Raw genomic sequence first — 19,669 nt, 5'->3', positions numbered from 1 at the left:
GTAAGTAAACATGGCATTCCCCTTGGCCTGTGTAAACTACTAGCTTTGTTCTCCTTTTATGACTTGCGCATAGTTCAGTGATCCCTATAAAAATATTTTGATAATCTTTGCCCACAAAACTGCTGAGAAAACCCTTAGTAGCCACCCTACTTGGAGTTGTAGGCAAATGTTTAATACGCACATCTGAAAGCATGAGACAGTCCACAGACAGCACGCACTGGAGCTGGTGGGGCACACGGGCGGTGACAGGTGCTCACTGATTATGCAGGTATTGACATTAAAACCTAAAGTGCTGATCAATAACTTAAGTATTACAAAAGCAGATGGTCCACGGTGAGTCCAGGTTGCAGGCACGTGCAGGTGGGACTGGATCAGAGGCTACAGGGCTGCACGTGCTCTAGCCGGCCTGAGTCTCACACGTTGTAGCTGGCCTTGTACTTGGCCAGGATCTTCATGAGGGGCCGCAGCTTGAGCCACCACCGTTCTTTGGGAATCCTGTGCCTGTTGAGGGAAGGGGGGACAGCAGTGAGGCTGGGAGATGCCACGGCCAGCACAGTGAGTGGTCTTGCCAGAAACACAGGGGTTGTAGGGTCGGCTGAATCAACTAGATGATAAAGCCAATTTCAAGATCAAACAAAACCATTGTTTTTATATTTCTAAAAATTCTTCCCAAAGACCTAGTGGTAGTTTGTTGCTCTGTCACCAGGCTGTAGAGCAGTGGTGCAATCTCAGCTCACTGCAACCTCTGCCTCCCAGGTTCAAGCGGTTTCTCCTGCCTCAGCTTCCTGAGTAGCTGGGACTCCAGGTGTGCGCCACCACGCCCGGCTACTTTTTGTATTTTTAGTAGAGACGGGGTTTCACCATGTGGGCCAGGCTGGTCTCAATCTCTTGACCTAGTGATCCACCCACCTAGGCCTCCCAAAGTGCTGGGATCTTAGGCATGAGCCACCATGCCTGGCCAAGACCTAGTATTTTTTAACTGAGCTTCAGCAAAGCTAGTTCCTCAAACCCCTGAATGAGTTGCCGAACGCAACAGCAATGGCCATTCCCCTGTCCTGTACTCACATTGGCTGGGTTTGCTAAGGCAATAAGACCCCGACTTACTCAAAATCCATTTGGTTCTTCAGCTCTGCCACAGGTTGAAAAATAACATTTCTTTTGCTGATTCCCAGCACACAAACGGGATCATCGGTGGTCAATGTTTTTCCTATAAAAGGTTTAAAAACAGATTAACACTGCCCTGTCCCATGGGCAGCTGGGGGAGCAGAATCACGGGGAGAGATTCCTGGGCACTGTGCTGAACCTGGCCTGGAAGCCTGGGGGAGGCTGAGAACAGCTGTGCAGTGTGGCCAGCGCCCGGCCTGGGCTTGCACAGCTCTGCTCTTGTGGGATCACCCTGATGGCTTCCTGGAAAGCAGCTTTTGTTTTTTCTCTCAGTGGAGAGAATTTTTCACTAAATAGTGGAATAAGGAAATTACCTTAAATTATGGCAAAACACTAATAAGAAATTGATGCTCACATATACACACACTGAGGCACGAGAAGCATCCGTAGCTAAATTAGCAAGAGAAAATGGATGTAGAAAGAATCAGTCAGTTCTTCAAAAAGACAAACCGATTGAAACTATTCACATCACTGTTTTTTGTAGACTGTCATTCTTCTAACTCGGACATTGGCAGTGATAATGGTTTGCCCTAATAAAAGCACACGTCTGGTATGACTGAAGAAAGCTGAGGGGGGTGGGGGTGAGAAAGATGCTGGCACAAATAACCACTCAGGAATGAGTAGGGACCAGCCATGTTGGAACCATTAACAAGAGTAATGTGTCATGTTTTCTGAAACTTTTCAGCTTATCTAAAGATTGTTAGAATATGTAAGTTACAAAACTGATTTAAGGAAAAACATGCATAGTTCTACAAACACGAACAATTCATTCAGCAGCCAAATCTTCCTCAAAACTGGAAGTTCTGATGGATGGAGTCACAAGGAGGTTGTCCTACCAAACATCCAAAAAATAGAAGGCCCCACTTCAACTGTGAGGGAAACTGTGGGCTGATGCTCAGGATTTCCAGAGCAAAAAGCCTGCACAAAAGAACTTCACGTTGAATCTAGCAGTGATAAGAGAGAACATGTCATGCACACCCAGGAATCCAAGATTGGTTAAATAGCAATGCTCAGAGACCAGCAGGAGTTAGAACATCACACACAGCTCGGTACTGAACTGAAGAAGGAACCAGCAGCCTACTTCTCCCCGATAGGACAGCATTTTCACCAAGGCAGATGGCCTCCCTCCCCGGACCCCTTACCTCTGCCCTGGGCCTCCTTGAGTTTTGCAGTGATCCACTCCATAGCTCTGGCAGAGATTTTGGTTCCCAAGTTTCTATCAAATGGAGAAGGTGTCCTACCCTGTTGGTGGTTAGAGTCATATGAAATATCAGTTATACAGTAACACTTTGAATGAATTCATGTTTTTGTTTCTAAGTCTTTAGGGATAGCTGGAACAGAACAAAACGAAATCTGTGATTCCTGTAGCCTGAACTCAGCCTGTTAAGCAAAAGTATCAAGTGTTCCCCCCTGCCCAGTAAGAGAAGGGTTTTAATAAATGGAACGAGTCAACTAACCATCTCCAATATTTTAAAATCTTAAATCAAGATTTCGTAAACTCATCTGGGGTGGGGATGGGTCACAGCTTTAAGAATCTGATAACCGTTGTGGATTCTTTGACAAAGTCACACAGACGCCTACTATTTCATCATTTCAGGGGATTCATGAGCTCTCTGAAATAAGTTCACGGGCTCTGGTTTAAAAGTATAAAGAATAGGAGGTGGTGAAGGAGGAGTGTGTGGGAGTTAGGAATCCTGGACCGCTGTGTCCCAGGCTCAACTCATAACATGCGTGTGCCCGCATGCAGCTTATTCCAGGTCATTCTGATTTGAGGGTGAGTGTCAAGTATCTTACATGTCTGATAATCCATTTTAAATCTTAGGACGCTCCAGTTTTTAACCTGATGCCGTGTTTAGTTTGAATAAGCATTTCCAAGTGATGGGGGTGTCACTGTTTTCATGAAAGCTGACAGTTCCCTTAAAATCCCCATTACTCAAACCTCACCAACAAAAGAAGCCTAAAGCTGCTGCTGTTTGGCATGACTTAAAAGTTTAGAAGTTTTGGCTGGGCACGGTGGGGATCACGCCTGTAATCCTGGCATGCTGGGAGGCTAAGGTGGGCGAATCACCTGAGGTCAGGAGTTTGAGACCAGCCTGGCCAACGTGGTGAAACTCCATCTCTACTGAACATACAAAAATTGGTTGGGCGTTGTAGTGGGCGCCTGTACACCCATCTACTCGGAAGGCTGAGGCAGCAGAATCTCTTGAACCTGGAAGGTGGAGGTTGCAGTGAGCCAGGATTGCACCACTGCACTCCAGCCTGGGCAACAGAGCAAGACTGTCTCAAAAAAAAAAAGTCTCCCAGCTAACTGGGAGTATGCGTATACTCCAGATTATTTTGTTGTATAGTGACAACATATGCGACACAACAAACCGACCCAGGATGTCGATTTCACCTAAGCCCGGCTAACAGGGAGTCATGAAATCTTGTGCTGCCTTGCTGTCCCACCCAGAACGTGAATCATCCCTGTGCCCTAAAGTCTCCATGCTGTCTGTGCCTCCTGCCCCTGAGTCACTCAGTAGCCGCCTTGGTTATCAGATGGTTATCAGCACCCACCCCCTCATGTATACAGGGGGCGGGTACTATCCCCAGGTCCAGGTACCCACTGGAGTCTTGGGACACATTCCCTGAGGCTAAGAGGGATGACTGTATTTCCTTCTTCCTTCATAAACATCAGGTGTTAGAGAAATGATTGCGAGATATCTAATAGAGTAAGACTATAAAGCAAAAGTTTTAGTTGTCTAAATGCAAGAAAGTCTTTAGAGCAATGCACCACAACTCTCTTCTGCATATGCCCAGTGTGTAGTGCACTCCAGCGGCAAAGAAATGACCACTCATCCAGCCCAAAGTCACCAGAACCTAAGAACCGCAGTGTGACAGTGACCGTAAGATCAGCCCTGGTCTCTCACTCACCTGAGCACAAGGCCCCTATGGATGGTGGTCTTTATTTTCTCCGTCAGGTGCTCCACATTGGACTGGAAGAGTATTTTGTTAATCAGACAATAAACTTATGCTAAGCACCCACTGTGTGCCAGGCCCTACAGGGCGGGAAGTGCCAACCAAGTGTGGCGGTGAGTGTGGCCAAGGAGGTTGCAAGCTCTCACGGCTCAGGTCTCGGGGAGCCTCCCCCAGGCGGGGAGAGCACGTCTGCAGCGATGAATGCTGAGCGCAGGGCACGGTGAGCAGCCCTCATGGCGGCCACTAGAAATGCCTTCCAGAATCAACAGGGTCCCTCTGAAGACGATAATTCCGTGATTGGCCTAGCGCTCCTTCACGGCTCTATTGCCCCTTATTTATTTTCATGACAATGTTCTACTCGGCGCTCTCAGCGGAAAAGAGCAAAACCCCATCTCTACTAAAAAATACAAAAAACTAGCCGGGCGAGATGGCGGGCGCCTATAGTCCCAGCTACTCGGGAGGCTGAGGCAGAAGAATGGCGTGAACCCGGGAGGCAGAGCTTGCAGTGAGCTGAGATCCGGCCACTGCACTCCAGCCTGGGCGACAGAGCAAGACTTCGTCTCAAAAAAAAAAAAAAAAAAAAAAAAAATATATATATATATATATATATAAATTTTATAAAAGATTAAAAAAACAGTACACCTGTTTGGGGCAGCTCCATTATCATCTTATGGGACCCACTGCTGACAGAAACATCACAATGCAGTGAACGACTCCACAAGTAGTCACTTTGACACAGTGAAGAAATTCATGATTCACATGTCACATAATTAGTGACAACACCAAGGCCCTTTTTACTTGATCTATTTGGCTCAGAAACAAGTAACATCCTAACTTTTTAAAAGACAACGGTGCCGGGCACGATGGCTCACGCCTATAATCCCAGCACTTTGGAAGGCCAAGGTGGGCAGATCACGAGGTCAGGAGTTCAAGACCAGCCTGACCAACATGGTGAAACCCCAACTCTATTAAAAATACAAAAATTAGGTGGGCATGGTGGCATGCGCCTGTAATCCCAACTACTCGGGAGGCTGAGGCAGGAGAATGGCTTGAACCTGGGAGTCGGAGGTTGCAGTGAGCCAAGATCGCGCCACTGCACTCCAGCCTGGGTGACAGAGCAATATATAACATATATTTATTTATATAACTAACTAAAGACAATTGTTCAGTTGCATTTTATCTGCCAAGGCCTGTCCTCCTGCATGGAGTTTAGCAACTTTGAACACTGCAGGGTCCAGGCCTGGATTCTGCTGTGCCGTCGAAGCAGGGGCAGACCCCGGGGTCGGCGACACCCTTCCCTAAAAGAGCCACAGATGCCAAGAAACCACGGCCGTGTCTGTGTCAGTTTAGAGGCAGATGCAGCATCAGAGTCCTCAAGACTTAAAAGAAGCTGCAGCCAGCTCCAGAGCCAGTCACAGACGTGGGTGGTGACTGTCAGTGGAGGCACTCAAATCGTTTGTGACAGAAGAGAGAAAACATTACACAACAGACTACATCAAAAAAACAAGCTTATGTTTCACACAAGAGACTAGGTGTCCTCAACCAGGCACGTCCGCCATCACCTGACACTCGGGAGAGGCACCTGGTCGATGCAAAGGGCATCAAGCGTGGCGTGTTCGGTAGCACCTCCGTCTGCATGCCCCCTCGAAAAGCAAACCACCCTAGACACGATGATTTGCTCCGCAGCACCGAGAGGATCCCAAGGGGACAGTCCCCTGAGGCCAGCCCCGTCACCTACCTGCAGATCCTCAATGTCGAAGGGCTCTTCGAAAATGTATGCGGCATCGGCTCCGGCTGCGATCCCCCCCATGTTGGCCAGGTAGCCACAGTAGCCGCCCATGGTCTTGATGAACACGCGCCGCTTGGTTCCGCTGGCGGACTGCTTGATGCGGTCGCAGGTCTGGTCAGAGAAGAGATCAGTCGCTCCAGCCCAGGGCCAGGGTGCACCCACCATCCCAGAGCTCCCCTACCAGTGAGTGCAGCAAGGCCCCACACCGCGCCTGAGCATGCGGTCCCAGCATCGCACAGGGGTGAAGGATGTGCAGCAGCCGGGATGTGCCTCGGAGTGGATGTGAACATGCCCCCCACCCCCCCCGCCAGCCACCTGGAGGTGACCTCGATGACCTGTGGTGGGGACCTGGCCATCTGCCGCTCCCTTCTCCCAGGCCCCATAGGAGGAGACTGAAAAGACGACCCCACAAGCCAACTCACTCCATGCTGCTCTTCGACTGTCCCTGCTGAAGCAGCTTTCACCAGACACGGACACCGTTAGGTGTGAGCTGAGAAGTTAGGGGGCTGTCACCTGCCAGCTTTGTCCATGGGAACAGCTGTGCTATTCTATTTTCTTCTGAAAAGCTCCCTGTGATTTTAGAGTTGTGGCCGTCTTCCATCCATCGGTGAATGTTACATTTATAGAAACTCTACTCCAAGGCAGATGATGGTTCTTACACCCAGGCGCCTGGGGGTCTTTCGGATGCATAGGCATGAGGTCCCAGAGTGAAATGTCTGCCATCCGCCCTCCACGAGGACCCAAGCTCAGCAGGGAGAAAAACAGCAGAGAAATGCATCTGCCGCCTTCCCACCCACACTTCAGTCCGGGCTACAGCGCCCTCTCCTGGCACTCTGCAAAGCCTCTGCCTGGGCCTCAGCTCCCACCCTGGCCCCCTCCAATCTGTTCACACAGACTGGAGACCCATCTATATAAAAAGCATAAATCTGATCCAGTTCTTGGTTCATTCAAAACCCTTTGCTCACTTCAAGTACACGTTAAGCCTTTCTCTGGAATCCCTGGCCCCGCCCACTTCTGACACCAGGTCCGGCTCTAGCTCCAGCCACCCCAGGTCCTCCTGGGGCCTCTGCATATGCTGGCCCTATGTGCATCACATTCAGGCACAGTGGTGGGCGGGAGAGCAGCCCCCAAAGGAATCCCGGTCCGAATGCCTGGAACCTGGGAATGTTCCCTCATGCGGTGATAAAGGTGAATCCTGAGGACTACCCAGGTGGGCCCTAAGTGCCACCACCTGCATCGGCAGATGAGGGGTGCAGAGGCCCTGGAGTAGGATGCTGCACACCCACATGCGAGGAGGCGGTGCCAGGGAACAAGGCGTGCAAGGCCCGGGGCTCTGGGCACCTGAATGGGCCACGAGGGACTCTCCTGGAGCACACACTCTGGCCTCAGCCCACGGCTCCCGCCCTCCAGAGCTGTGGGAGAGTGACGATTATTTTCCAGCCCCAGGTGTGTGGTCAGGGTCACAGCGGCCACGGGACACACACAGGCACCTTCCTCAGCTCTGACCCAGAGGGAAATGCCATTTCCTTAGGAAAACGTCACCTGGTTTCTAGGACCACAAAGTTCCCTGTCAGGGGCTCTCGGGGCACCCCATGTCCTCTCTTCATAGAAATCACCCCAGTGTCTCTCCCTGCAGTTACCTCGTGGTTATGTGACTTGCAGTCCTCACTAGGCTGCACATTCCATGAGGGCAGGAACTGTGGGCTGGGCTTACACCACTGCACCATCAGCAGGACCCGGCCGAGCCCCCCACAGAAGGCGCTCAAGAAATGCTTGTCTCTGAATGACACAAGCACAGTATTCCCCAGCCAGCCAGCCATCTGTCCGTCTATCCAGCCGTCCGTCCGTCCATCTGGGTCAAGGGCTGATCCTGCAGGATTCCCTAACCGGCCTCCGTGGGACTCAGCCAAGAGTAAAAGGATGAAGTGGGGGTGTGGGCTTGAGACTAGGAGCCACATGAGAGTCTGTTCACTAAAGTTTAACACCCACGGGAAATTTTCACTTGAGTACTTCGAATGAAATTTCAAAGCACACTTTGTTGAATAAACACAGGCTTGATTAAACCATTCCAACCTATACTTCGTTTCTCTGGAAGATTCTTTTCCTCCCAAAATAATTGGTTGATGTATTCAAAACTGAACACGGGCTCTAGTTAGAGGGCCACTTTGCATTGTGTAGAAGCCGAGATGGGGAGAGAAACAGGCAATGGGAAGAATTCCCGTCTTTGTGCTTAGGAAGGACAGAGGACAGAAACCCGTCAAGGGTCCAAAGAACCTGTAACTGCCTTCTTGAAGGGCCAGTGCAGAATTCTGAGGGTTCCACTCTTCCACCTGTACTGGGTCTCTCTCTCATTGTGATCTAAGACTTAAGATGCAGTAAGGCTTTCAGATTTGCCCTTTGTCTTAGAGCATCCCGGGCATGGGAAGGAAAATGTGGGTGGGGCATCAGGACCTCCAGAGGCACAAAGCCTCATGGGTTATTTTTCCAACTGAGTCTCCCCCACAGCCCACCCTGAGGTGGGGAATTACTGTCACTCATTCAAAGAATGACAGCTGCTTAATGGCAAAAGAATTCTGCAGGCAAAGCAGCTCTCCCAAGAGGCTGATTTGTGCCCAAACGTGTCTGAGTTCTGGTCCCGCCAGGCTGCAGCTGTGGGTGTGTGGAACAGTGGAGCCCTGACAGCTGAGCCATGCCCCCAACCGTGTGCTCCTCTGAGTGTAAATGCAGTGACAGCTGGGACAGAAGAGTCTGCCTTTGCTGGAGCTTAGATACAGCTTTCCTGAACTCTCTCCTCATTACCTAGATGGCATCTGAAGCCTGAATTAGCTTCTAAAAATAGCAAGTCACTCCGGCCGTGCCTCAGGCAATTAGTCAAAGTAGCACTGACAAGAAGGCGGCCAATCCCAAGCGTGGCCCTGCGTGGACAGCAGTTGTGAGTGGCACTCGTCAGGCAGAGCCTGTGACCTCAGCCATTCTTGCCACACAATGGGATGTGCCCAGCAGACACAACCCCCTGCAAGGGCGCACACACGATCCTGCTAGGAAATTCCCCAAGGAGTCCCATGGGAGCGAGAGCCCCAGGCTACAGTTCAAACATCACCAGCACTTTGCTCCATGGGTGTTAAGAAATATCAATTGGTGGTGAAAGATAAGGTGGCGTTTGCTACAGTGTTAAGGTAGAAAAAAGCCACTGACTTCTCTGTGAGAACCACCTTGCTCTGTGAATCTGCAGGGAGGCCAGTTTTCCCATGACTGGTATCCTTCACGGCAGCCGAGCCTCTGCTGAAGTCGGTGGCCAGACGGGGCAGGGGTTGGGGCTCCCATCCCTGCTACAGCAAGGGACCTGCAGCAAAGCACAGCCGCTGGCCGGGGTAGTGCTGTGCTGCGTGCCGGGTGCGAGGGTGGAAGCATGTGTGGACATCTACAAGGTGCTAAAGGAGAGCGAAGCCAGCGATGGCTGGACCCTAATGGCATTCAGTGAACAGGGGTCAAGCGCGGGGGCCCAAGAAAGTCCAGGGAACGAGCCAGGGCCAGCCTCTGCCAGGCCAGCACAGCACCAGGGAAGGCGACAGGGAGAAGCCCAGGAGAGAGCTGGCCCTCAACTCGAGTGGGAGGCACAGGAGGCTGCAGCCGACCTCACGACCCCTCCCGCTCCCTTCCCTGCACTGGAACTCTGTTCTGAAGGAAGAACCCGGAACAGAACTGCTGTTTTCCGAGGTTCTGTGCCAAGCTGAACTAAGGAGTCTCCAACAGGGCTGGGAGTTTTCACCGCAAACTCCGGAGCTGGTTTTCACATGAACATCTAAGCTAAAGGCCAGCGGCTGCTCTCCAGGAGACACCCGGCGGCCAATCCACTGACATGACCCCACATGCCAAGGTGGCCACTGTCCTGTCTGCAGCCGAGTGAGGACCCTCTCTGCAGCAAAGGCCTGTGGAACTCCCACAGGTCCTCATGTCCAGCTCATGACCATAGAGGTGGGTCAGCTTATCAGGGACCGGAGGGGCCACCATGCGGGTGTCAGCACCACGCCCATGACCGGCAGAATCCCCTCCTCCCAAAGCACATGTTGGTGAAACTGCCTGCCCAGGAGGGCATGATCTCGGCTCTCTAAAGAACCTCTCTCACCAGGAAGGCTGTGGTTCCAGGCAGCGGCCCCCAGTGGGCACGCCTCTGTCCCAGAGCTCGTACGTACCAGGCACTCAAACCCCTTCCTGCAGGCTCCCACAGCTGGCCCTGCAGCCTCGCTACTCAACGCAGGCAGGAGAGGCCGGCTCCAGAGAAATGGTGCTCAAAACTCCCCTAGTCTAGGTGGGATAGAAACACGACCCCAAGGACTGGATATATCATCTCACTTTTAATCAATAAAGACAGGTTCTCCCTAAGGCAGAGAAGCTAAAAAATTTACCCTGTTCTGGCCAGTGTGACCGACATAAAGCCAAGCTAACAAAGGGTGGGGGAGGGGGGAAGAGTAATAATAAATCTGGCTCATTCTTAGCACAGAAGAAACAAATTGCTAAAATAAAATAAAGAAAGCAATGGGAGGAAATGGGGTTCTCTTACCTGGACAACAGCAGTCAGGCCAGTGTCGGTGTCCAGGCTTATTTCTGTGCCTGGGACATTGTTGTTAATCGTGGCCGGCACCACACACAGGGGGATGCAAAGCTCCCGGTGGCGGCCTCGCGCCTCAGCCACGTCGCACGTGCTCTTGTAAGCCTGAAGCAGCAGGGCCAAGCGGTTAGCAGGGGTGCTGGGTGCTCACCTGCCAGCCCCAGGGCCTCCACTGAGGTCCAGGAAGGGACAGCAGGGACCTGAGTCATCAGGGGAAGCCGGTTCATGTGGGTCAGGGGACCAAGGGGAGCTCTGGAGGCCATGTGGGAGCAGGACAGGCCTTAGCAACACAGGGGACTGCCTGGGCACAGCCCAGGTCCTCATGAAAGGGGAGGCCTGCAGGCAGCACAGCAGGGTGGGTGTGAGGCCGGCAGCAGAGCAGCTTGCAGGCAGCGGCAAGTTAGTCACGAGCAGGACAGCTCAGCTCTCGGCATCTCATCGTGGGTAAGGGAGGCCAGGGCGGTCAGGACGTTTGAAGGCAAAGCCAGTCCTGTAGCTTTCTGTAGGCAGTCCACGATCAGTGGGATGGGGCACACAGCTGTAAGGACCACACTAAGTGACCGCCTTCATCGTGCAGAGGCAGCCTCCACGCGCAGGCAGGCAAGGAGGCGGGCAGCTGGATTACCGGTGGGCCACACTCAGCCCCACGCCACATCTCTGCTCTCCGGCGGGAAGTCACACGCAAAGCCACACAGGCGAGCAAGAACCTGAGTTGCTGCTCTGAGGTTCCACTGGGAAATGGGCTCTGGTGTCAGAAAGGGGAGCGGTTCTTGAGCCCGTGTACACCGGGCTTTTTCAGGCTCCACCCTCAGGGTGTTAACCAAGGTAACAGCAGGACAGGTCCACACGCCCACTGTTCCCAGCTCCAAGCGGCCCCACACAGCAAGGTGTTTTTGTCATCCACTTGGTGGCAAAATCAACTATTTATGGACTTGGACGTGTCCCTCTTACTGTGAATATCCCCACATCTGCTGCAGAAATGCTACTGTTGGGATGCAAGGCGGGGCCCACATCTCCCCAGGAGAGTTGGACAGTGAGCGAGCCAGGCTCTGCAGCCCTGGTGCAACCCAAAGCATCCCAAGGCCAGGAGCCCGTGTGGGCCGAGGGCTTCGGACAGTGGGTGCAGATGCGTGGCAGGTGAGTTCACAGCATGGTGGGTAGCAGGGTAAGATGGGTGGGTCAGTGCTGGGTGACCACGAGGTGAGCTGTGAGCAGGGGCCCCCGTGCCCCATGGCATGTACTCCACGTCCACCCAGACCCAGCACATGCCCAGCTCTTGGGCTGCTCTGTACAGGCTCTGCCTTGCAGGCTCTGGCCATGGCAGTTTTTGCAGGACTTCAATCCAAATGCCAGCCTGCTTCCAAGCCAGAAACACTCATCTGGGGATATTGGCTGGCCTGGTGCCCAGGATGTGGCCCTGTCAGCAACACCACGTGGGGGGCTCCTTATGCTCTTCAGACAGGTGATGTCACTCCTTTACTGTGGAATACTCTAGCCCAGGACTAACCAAGACTGGCCGCGGGGAGCTGGCTGCTTCTCCAAGAAGCTCTCGCTGGAAGCCAGAGGGTGTGGGTGACCTGGGGCCAGGAGGGTCCTGAGGCACACAAGAGGGCAGGTGGGGGTGTCTCGGCTCCTTAACTCCACCTTGAAATCTGTGGGAATGGCCACATTGCTGCAAATCCTCTCTCCCCTCTTCCCTGTCGCTCCTCTTTTCCTTCCTTCAGTCTCCAAAAAAGGGGAGGGAAGACTTCAAGATGGGGAGAGACCCTGCCCAGAAAAGCATAAAGCTCTCAAGACCAAACACAGCCAGGCCCCTGGGTCCTTAGTGGGGCCACTATGACAAGGAATTACTCACAAGGCTGTAGTCACCGCCACCTTCGCGAAACCTGACAGCAGCGTGGCACGCACCTACTGTTTCTGATGTGACCTGATCAAGCTTACAGGACAGAGTAATGCACCAGCCAGCACTAAGGAGTGAAAGGAGTCCAACCGAAACTCCCTGCAGCCATATCCTGAGAATGTGTAACACCTGCTCTGAGGTATTTCATTCATTCTGTTTTGCCAGAAAGACCCACTCTCCAGCGCCACATAGATTCTGAGGGGCTGTGGCGTCAGCTAAGCATCAATGCTGGCAAGAAGGAAATCACGAGTGACGATGACGACTTCACCACATCAGATCCGCCCAGGGCTTCTGAAGCACAACATGGCCACGTCCTGAGCCAGACTCCTGCTATGGAGCCCGCCTTGTGCTTGGAGGGACTTTTCGCAGCGTCCCTTGTCCCCAGTCCCAGGTGCTGGGAGCATCCCTTCTCCCAGTTCTAACCAGAAACCTCCCTGGATGGCGCAAACATTCCCTGGGGCACAATCACCCCAATGAGAATCACCAAATTTACTGAACAACTGGAGCCATCCGCAGACCTCAAACATAAATGCTGCCCAGGGCCGGGCCATGAGTCACGGGTCACAGAGGGTGTTGGCCAGACAGGAAAGAGACGCTCACTCCCACACATCCTCAGGCTCCGACGGCTTCAGGACAGTGGCTGGAGGGACCCAGAGCCATCCACGTCAAGTCGCCTCACGCCCTCATTTCCTGAGTTCGCCACCAGCTCCTGTGTTCTACAGCCAGGCGAGCCCAGTTCAGACCCAAATCCAAACCTTCTCAGGATTCATCCTGTTTGGCCATCAGTAAACAGGGCTCTGGAGAAAACAGCTGCCATGTTCACATCTCGACCCCTCTTCCCTTCAGGGGTCCACAGAGGGATCCTCAGCGGCTTTGTCGTCCCTGCCCCGGCTCCCGAGCAGCTGCAGCATTCGCCAGGGTGACCTCAATCAGCCGGCGTCACTCACCCATCATGAGGCTAGAACCACAGCACTCCCAAGACAGCCTCATTCCTCGGAGCTCGGGATCAGAAGGGCAATGAGGACACACACATACACTTACCAAGGTGGCTGTGCCTGGCCAACGGGAGGCTCAACTAACTACACACTCCAGTTCTTTCTCTATTGTAATCCGTTAACTTAAGGCCCAGCACGGTGGCTCATCCCTATAACCCCTGTGGCTTTGAGAGGCCAAGACGGGGAGACTGCTTGAGCCCAGAAGTTTGAGACCAGCCTGGGCAACACAGGGAGACCTCGTCTCTGTAGAAATACAAAAAATTAGCCACACACGGTGGCAAGCACGTGTAGTCCCAGCTACTCAGGAAGCTGAGGTGGGAGGATCGCCTAAGCCTGGGAGGTCGAGGCTGCAGTCAATCGTGATTGCACCACTGCGCTCCAGCCCAGGAAACAGAGGCCCTGTCAAAAAAAAAAAAAAAAAAAAAAAAAAAAAGAAAAGAAAATGAAATTGTTTAACCTAGCTTTGAGAAACTGGAATGAATGAAAAACTGAATTTAAAAGAATCGCATAATAAATCACACAGTCCCTCCAAGGGAAGTCAAAGCGGGTGGAACTGATCATTTGCGGGGTGTTTGGCTCACGTATTTTGGTTTTCAAATTTTGACCCTACACGTTTGTTACATATTTACAATCTGAAAAAAAAAAAAAAGGTTATTTATAGCGGAGGACCCTGGAATTAAAGAGAGATTTTCTTCATGCCTGAAAGTGTACATCACACACCACAAGGATCTATGCTTTGTGTGGAAACTTGAAAATAAAAAAGTCACAGGGTGATCAACACCAGCTTTGTTCCACATCTTCAGATGCTCATCTAATTGCAGTGACTGCTCTCAAATTCTCCACCCATTCCCTCTGGGTAAGTTCCAATTAGGTAACAATTAGGGAAAAAAGAAGCTTCAATCCCTCCCATTGCACACCCAACTTTCACAGACCCAAAAATCCAGCTAAAGCAGGTGAAAGAGCAGTGAAAGCCATGCTGGAATCCTCTCTGTGAAACACACTCATGTTCACATTCCCAGCACGAAGGTAGGCCCAGAGCCGGGCCAGCCCTGCAGCAGCAAAGCTGTGACGCCTATCACCAGCAGAGCAGAGCAGAAGCAACATCTAGGTCAGAGATTAGTGACTGCCAAAAATAAGGTGAACGTTGCCCCCAAAGCCAGTGAACACGGGAAAACCTGGACAGGTTTCCTTCACAAAGGAAGTGAAGAAAGTTTAAGACGCTCAGAAAAGCAAGAAACGACTGCTAAGCATTACTTACCATATGAGCTGTATGTTAAAAGCTTGTTTTTTTATTTACCAGCGCTAGAAATAAGTTTCATGCCAAGGGTTTACAAAAAACAAAAACAAAATAGAAAACTTTGAAAAATATTCGTGAGAACTAAGTCGCACAAGAAAAATTAAAACTTGAGAATTCGTGAAAAATTTTAGACATCAAATTTTTTAAAAATGAAATACTTCCTGCATTAGGTACGGATCTTCAGACTCCCACGTGAATCACCAAGTGTGACACACAAACGTGGGGTAGGCGTGTATTTCTTGTAGCCGGAAATGGCGGCACGTGCCTGCGGTCCCAGGTACTCGAGAGGCTGAGGTGGGAGGATCACCTGAGCCCAGGAGGTCGAGGCTGCAGTGAGCCGAGATCACACCACTGCACTCAAGCCTGGGTGACAGAGTAAGACCTTGTCTCACAAAGAAAAGTAAAACAAAGAAAACAAAGCAAAACAAAACAAAAAACAGAAGAATATATTTCTATGTTTTATTATTGTCTTTTGGCAAAAAAATTAGCCCCAATATTGCCTTAGATGTAATTTAACATCCCCACTTTACAAAGGGGAAAATGAAGTCAACAGCCAAGACCAAAGAGAAAACAAATGCAATGGTGCATTCAGGACAATGACTACAATTACAAAATATTCAGTTCCATTTCTACCCTCAGCATCAAGGCAGGGGTTCATCATAATGGGTATTGGAGGCTCAAAGAAAATTTAGGCTCAGCATTAATAATAATTTTTAAAAAGCAGATTTTAATGCTGGTGCAATCACAGGAGACTGCAGCCCAGCCCTCCTCAGCGCTGTATGTACTCACGGGCACTCCCGGGGTCTTGGCCACGCTACGTCCCCGCCGGTGGCCACACAGAAGAAGAGGCGATAAAACTTTTTGGGAGTGAGATCAAAAATGTTCAGAGTCTAAAATCCTACTTTTCGTGGGGGGGGGGGAGGGCGGCGAAATAACGAGAAGCTCTCATTCAGGATATTTGTAAAAGGCTGTTTCTAGCCCTCGGTAGATAAAAAGGGCCGGGGCCCACAAGTTAGAGTCAGCCAGCGTCACCTGGCGGGGCGCACACGGACTTACGTCGGTGATAGTGTTCAGGGCTGTGTCTGCCCCGATGCTGAAATCGGAACCCAGCACGTTGTTGGACACAGTAGCGGGAACCATGATCATGGGCACACAGAACTCCTCCTGCTTCTCCCGGACGGCTGATAGCTCCAGGAGTCCCATCTAAATTGATCCAGTATCTGCACGCTGGCTGCTCAGAGGCCGTGGTGTGGAACGGCCAGGACATCGCTTAGTCATACGGGACACAAGCACCTCACTTGCCACTCCTATCTATTTCATCAAACCCTATTTTCTCCTGAATATTGACCATAGCAAAGTCATTAGCCTTCGAGATACATTTGAAACATCAACTTGCTTTGTTCAAGAGGTTTAAGACACACGTAAGTCTTTCTTGCCATGCTCAACACACACTGCCGGCCATTTCTGAAGTCAATGTTTCTGGAACAAAAGCCTCGGCCTACCCCGTGAACATTCACGCTGAGCACACTGTCGCGTATCTGCTTGGCCAGCCAGCAGGGGGCAGGAGAGAGCTGCAGGGGCAGGAGAGAGCTGCAGGGGCAGGAGAGAACCGCAGTGGGGTCCCTGCAAAGGCGCCTCACTCCCTCAATCAAGGACGGTGCCTCTTGCCAATCCAGCGGCTTCCTCCAAGGGGAAGCCGACTCTTCAGGTGCCACCGCACTGACTTCAGACGGCTCAGCCAATGGGGCAACAAATTCAACAGAGTTCCATGTTGTTAAAGGAAAACTTCTGTTACCAGATAACCTTAATATCAGATTCAACTTAAAATAATCAACAAGATTGTTTCCAAACCAACATGCTACTAGTGCCTTATCTTTCAATGCTGCTTAAACACGGAGAAGTATGAGGAAAAAATAGCATGGCACTTACTTCTGAAAAAATAACACCTCTTCCAGGTTCATTTTACCCATATCACAAAGACTTAGAACTGTGGATTCCCTACAGGAACGTGGAGTGGGGGTGGATCCCCACGCTGACCCAGCCTCCCCCCAGTCAGTCAACCCCCCACCTCAGGGTTCACACCTCTCCAGGCCCTGTCACCTCAACAAGGAAAGGTGGCCTCTCTGAGCTCTCTTCGCAGGGAGCACCCGAACGGGAGCGAGAGACAGACACAGCCACAACTACTTGAAAATCCTGAAACGCAATACATATTTAAGGACTTCGTTATTAGTTTTTTTAAAACTGTAAGAACAAAGTGGGAGTACAAAGTGAGCCTGGTTTTAACCTCTCTGCCATAATAACACCGTGTACATCTGTCTTTTACTGTTTGTTCCTTCTCCAGCAGCTGCTGCCCGGCTGGCCGACTGCAGGAGAAGAGCCTCTGGTACTCCCGGGAGGCCCTCGGTAAAAGCGTGAGCACCACGATCACGTCTCAGGACACCGCACACGTTAGGGTCGCCCACAGAACGCCGTTCCCAATGCCTAGAAGGCACTGAACGGGCCTCCTGCTCTTTGTAAATGTCAACTCTCCTAAACTATGTTGTGTTGAAAACTTTTAACTGCAGTCCACACATACTTCTTTGTTTCCATCTTGTTTTAATCCTAGAGGCATATTATTGTAGAAAATCAAGTTTACAAGGTTGAAGAGTTTTCTGAAAGTCGACTTCTAATCCTGTAAGGAAAAAAAAAAAAATGGGCCAGATGTGGTGCTCACGCCTGTAATCCTAGCAGTTTGGGAGGCCGAGGCGGGCAGATCGCTTGAGCCCAGGAGCTCAAGACCAGACTGGAAAACATGGCAAAACCCAGTCTCTACTAAAAAAAAAAAAAAAATTAGCTGGTCATGGTGACATGTGTCTATTCCCAGCTACTCAGGAAGCTGAGGTGGGAGGATCACCTGAGCCCAGGAGGTGAAGGCTGCAGTCAGCCAAGATTTGCGTCACTGCACTCCAGCTTGGGCGACAGAGTGAGACCCCGTCTCAAAAAAACAAAAAGCAAAAACAACTGTATAAATCATTACTGAAGGGAGCTGGCCGGGCACAGTGGCTCACGCCTGTAATCCCAGCACTTTGGGAGGTCGGGGTGGACAGATCACCTGAGGTCAGGAGTTTGAGACCAGCCTGGCCAATATGGCAAAACCCCATCTCTAATAAAAATACAAGAATTAGCCGGGCATGGTGGCAGGTCCCTGTAATCCCAGCTACTCAGGCGGCTGAGACAGGAGAATCACTTCAACCCGGGAAGCAGAAGTTGCAGTGGGCTGAGATTGTGCCACCGCACTCCAGTCTGGGCAACAAGAGCAAGAGTCCACTTCAAAAAAAATAAAATAAAATTAAAAATAAAAATAAAAGGGAGCTAATGCTTTTCATTTAAGGGAAGGGAGAAGAACATTCAGTATTTATACATCTCACGCACACATCTGCAGTGGTGCCCTGAAGTATTCAAGATACACATTCCTACAAACATAGCTCAAAACTACTCACCAAGTTACATGCTAACAGCACATGCACTGCAAGAATGCTACATTATATTTTTAAAGCATCTATATCCAATGTTTTAGCATACTGGCGGCTTTGCCTTCAGGTGCTGTATGCCTAAATTGTTACATGTTTAGTCATTCATTTTAGAATTTATGACTTGCTTTAGACAACAGAAATATATTTAAATGTAAGCTACTAAATTAATGACTTAGGGGAAAAATTACTAAATTAACTTGGAAGTTAAACTTTGCAAACTGAATTTATTGGACCTCATGTAAGCTAGATGATCAGTTTTTTAAATTGTTGTGTGTTTCCCTCGAGGATGGAAGTCTCTCCTCTTTTCTCTCATCCACTGTGCACACCACTGCAGCCTGTGCCTCTTGTCCACCGTGCCACAGTGCGGCCTGCAGTTTACCCTGTACCACGCCTTCCACACCTTAGTGACTTTCAGGTAAGTATAACTAAGAAGGAAATGAAAAGCAGATAAATGACCTCCACCCCCCACATCCAGGATGCAAATGTTAAACATTCATCAAAGTAAAACCAAAAACCCATGTTAGCTCACGATTGTAACTGGTAGAGTTATGTGCATGGCAATTTTAAAAGTCTAGTTATGTAAAAACCTAATTGAAAGTCTCAAGAAATACAAAGTTTATACAAAAAGACATCGGCAGGCATTGACAGTGAGGAGAGGGCTTCACTCTGCATCCAGCCTGTCCTGGAAGCCACGGCCAAATGCCAGGTTGTATAAATCCGAAAAGCAGAAAAAAACAAGTGTTGAAATGTGTACAGTCTCAGCAATGTACAAATTCAATGTAAGATGCTCAGAAACCTTGAATTTCCAATCAGAAAACAGGAACATGAGCAAGTTCCCCAGCAGTGCCCACCTTCTGCTTACGGCACGTATAACAGGAACGCTGGCCACCTTGGGGGGACAGAGGCTTCCTGGTCACATTTGCTCTGGCAGTCGCACAGCTGGCCCCGCCACAAACACCTGGCTAATACTGAAAAACCACCCGCTCCCTGGGCTTTGCTCACTCTAGCCGGGAGAGCATATTTACAGAGTACATTATCGACTGAGTCCTCGTTCAATCCGTCAAACTTGTTGAAGGCAGGGCAACCCCATTCCTGGCCCAATTAAGTGAACTGAGCAGAGCAAATGCCCCCAGTTGGACGGCACTCAGTCACGACAGCAGTGGCCACTGTTCACAGGGTGCTGGCTTTGTGCCGGGAACAGTTCCAAGCGTCTTCTTTCTGTCCGAAGAATGTGCACTGCAACGCTGTGGGGCCATTTGCAACGTCCACCAGAGTTCTGAGGCAGCCAAGTCTAGGCTGTCTGTGGGCCTCGCTGCATGGCAGTCCATGTCCCCTGCAGACAAGACTTCACTGCAGGGACCGCGGGTTCCAGGGCTGCCTTGAGGCACATGCTCCCTTCACCACCTCTTCCTGGCCCCTGACACCAACCCTCACCACCACTGCTG

At 50.8% G+C, this 19,669-nt stretch overlaps 1 protein-coding gene and 1 long non-coding RNA gene across 4 annotated transcripts in view; one reads left to right on the top strand and one right to left on the bottom strand.

Annotated features, from left to right (window-relative positions):
- The window catches only part of LOC139361250 (uncharacterized), a 39,680-nt gene extending 33,651 nt beyond the window's left edge, over positions 1 to 6,029 (top strand). The window contains exon 4 of the long non-coding RNA XR_011618809.1: positions 5,292 to 6,029. This is a non-coding gene — a long non-coding RNA (uncharacterized lncRNA). The remainder of the gene's footprint in view (positions 1 to 5,291) is intronic.
- Positions 200 to 17,977, bottom strand: LOC139361248 (ATP-dependent 6-phosphofructokinase, platelet type-like). 3 transcript variants are annotated; one of them, XR_011618807.1, is made up of 6 exons: positions 15,769 to 17,977; positions 5,861 to 6,022; positions 4,078 to 4,139; positions 2,307 to 2,406; positions 1,105 to 1,207; positions 202 to 501 (listed from the first exon to the last, which is right to left on the bottom strand). XR_011618807.1 is itself a non-coding variant. In XM_071089832.1 (5 exons), exons 1-5 carry the CDS (start codon positions 15,913 to 15,915, stop codon positions 414 to 416), a joined length of 600 nt encoding a protein of 199 aa, XP_070945933.1. In that variant the 5' UTR covers positions 15,916 to 17,974; the 3' UTR covers positions 202 to 413. The 3 variants fall into 3 exon arrangements, 1 of the variants encoding a protein (XP_070945933.1); XR_011618808.1 differs by lacking the exon at positions 2,307 to 2,406 and having other exon boundaries at positions 200 to 501; positions 15,769 to 17,975; XM_071089832.1 differs by lacking the exon at positions 4,078 to 4,139 and having other exon boundaries at positions 15,769 to 17,974.
- Between the last annotated feature and the right edge of the window lie 1,692 nt (positions 17,978 to 19,669).

Source organism: Macaca nemestrina, unplaced genomic scaffold, assembly GCF_043159975.1.
Source record: "Macaca nemestrina isolate mMacNem1 unplaced genomic scaffold, mMacNem.hap1 Scaffold_118, whole genome shotgun sequence".
Lineage (NCBI taxonomy): Eukaryota > Metazoa > Chordata > Mammalia > Primates > Cercopithecidae > Macaca > Macaca nemestrina.
The sequence above is the reverse complement of the archived record's forward strand: the minus strand, read 5'-3'. Positions and strand labels throughout refer to the sequence as shown.

Coding starts and splice junctions, on each gene's coding strand:
- LOC139361248 (XM_071089832.1), bottom strand. CDS start 15,915: ATGGGACTCCTGGAGCTATCAGCCGTCCGGGAGAAGCAGGAGGAGTTC. Junction 2,407..5,860: donor TCGACATTGAGGATCTGCAG/GTAGGTGACGGG, acceptor AACCACCAACAG/GGTAGGACACCTTCTCCATT. Junction 1,208..2,306: donor CAAGGAGGCCCAGGGCAGAG/GTAAGGGGTCCG, acceptor AACCTTTTATAG/GAAAAACATTGACCACCGAT.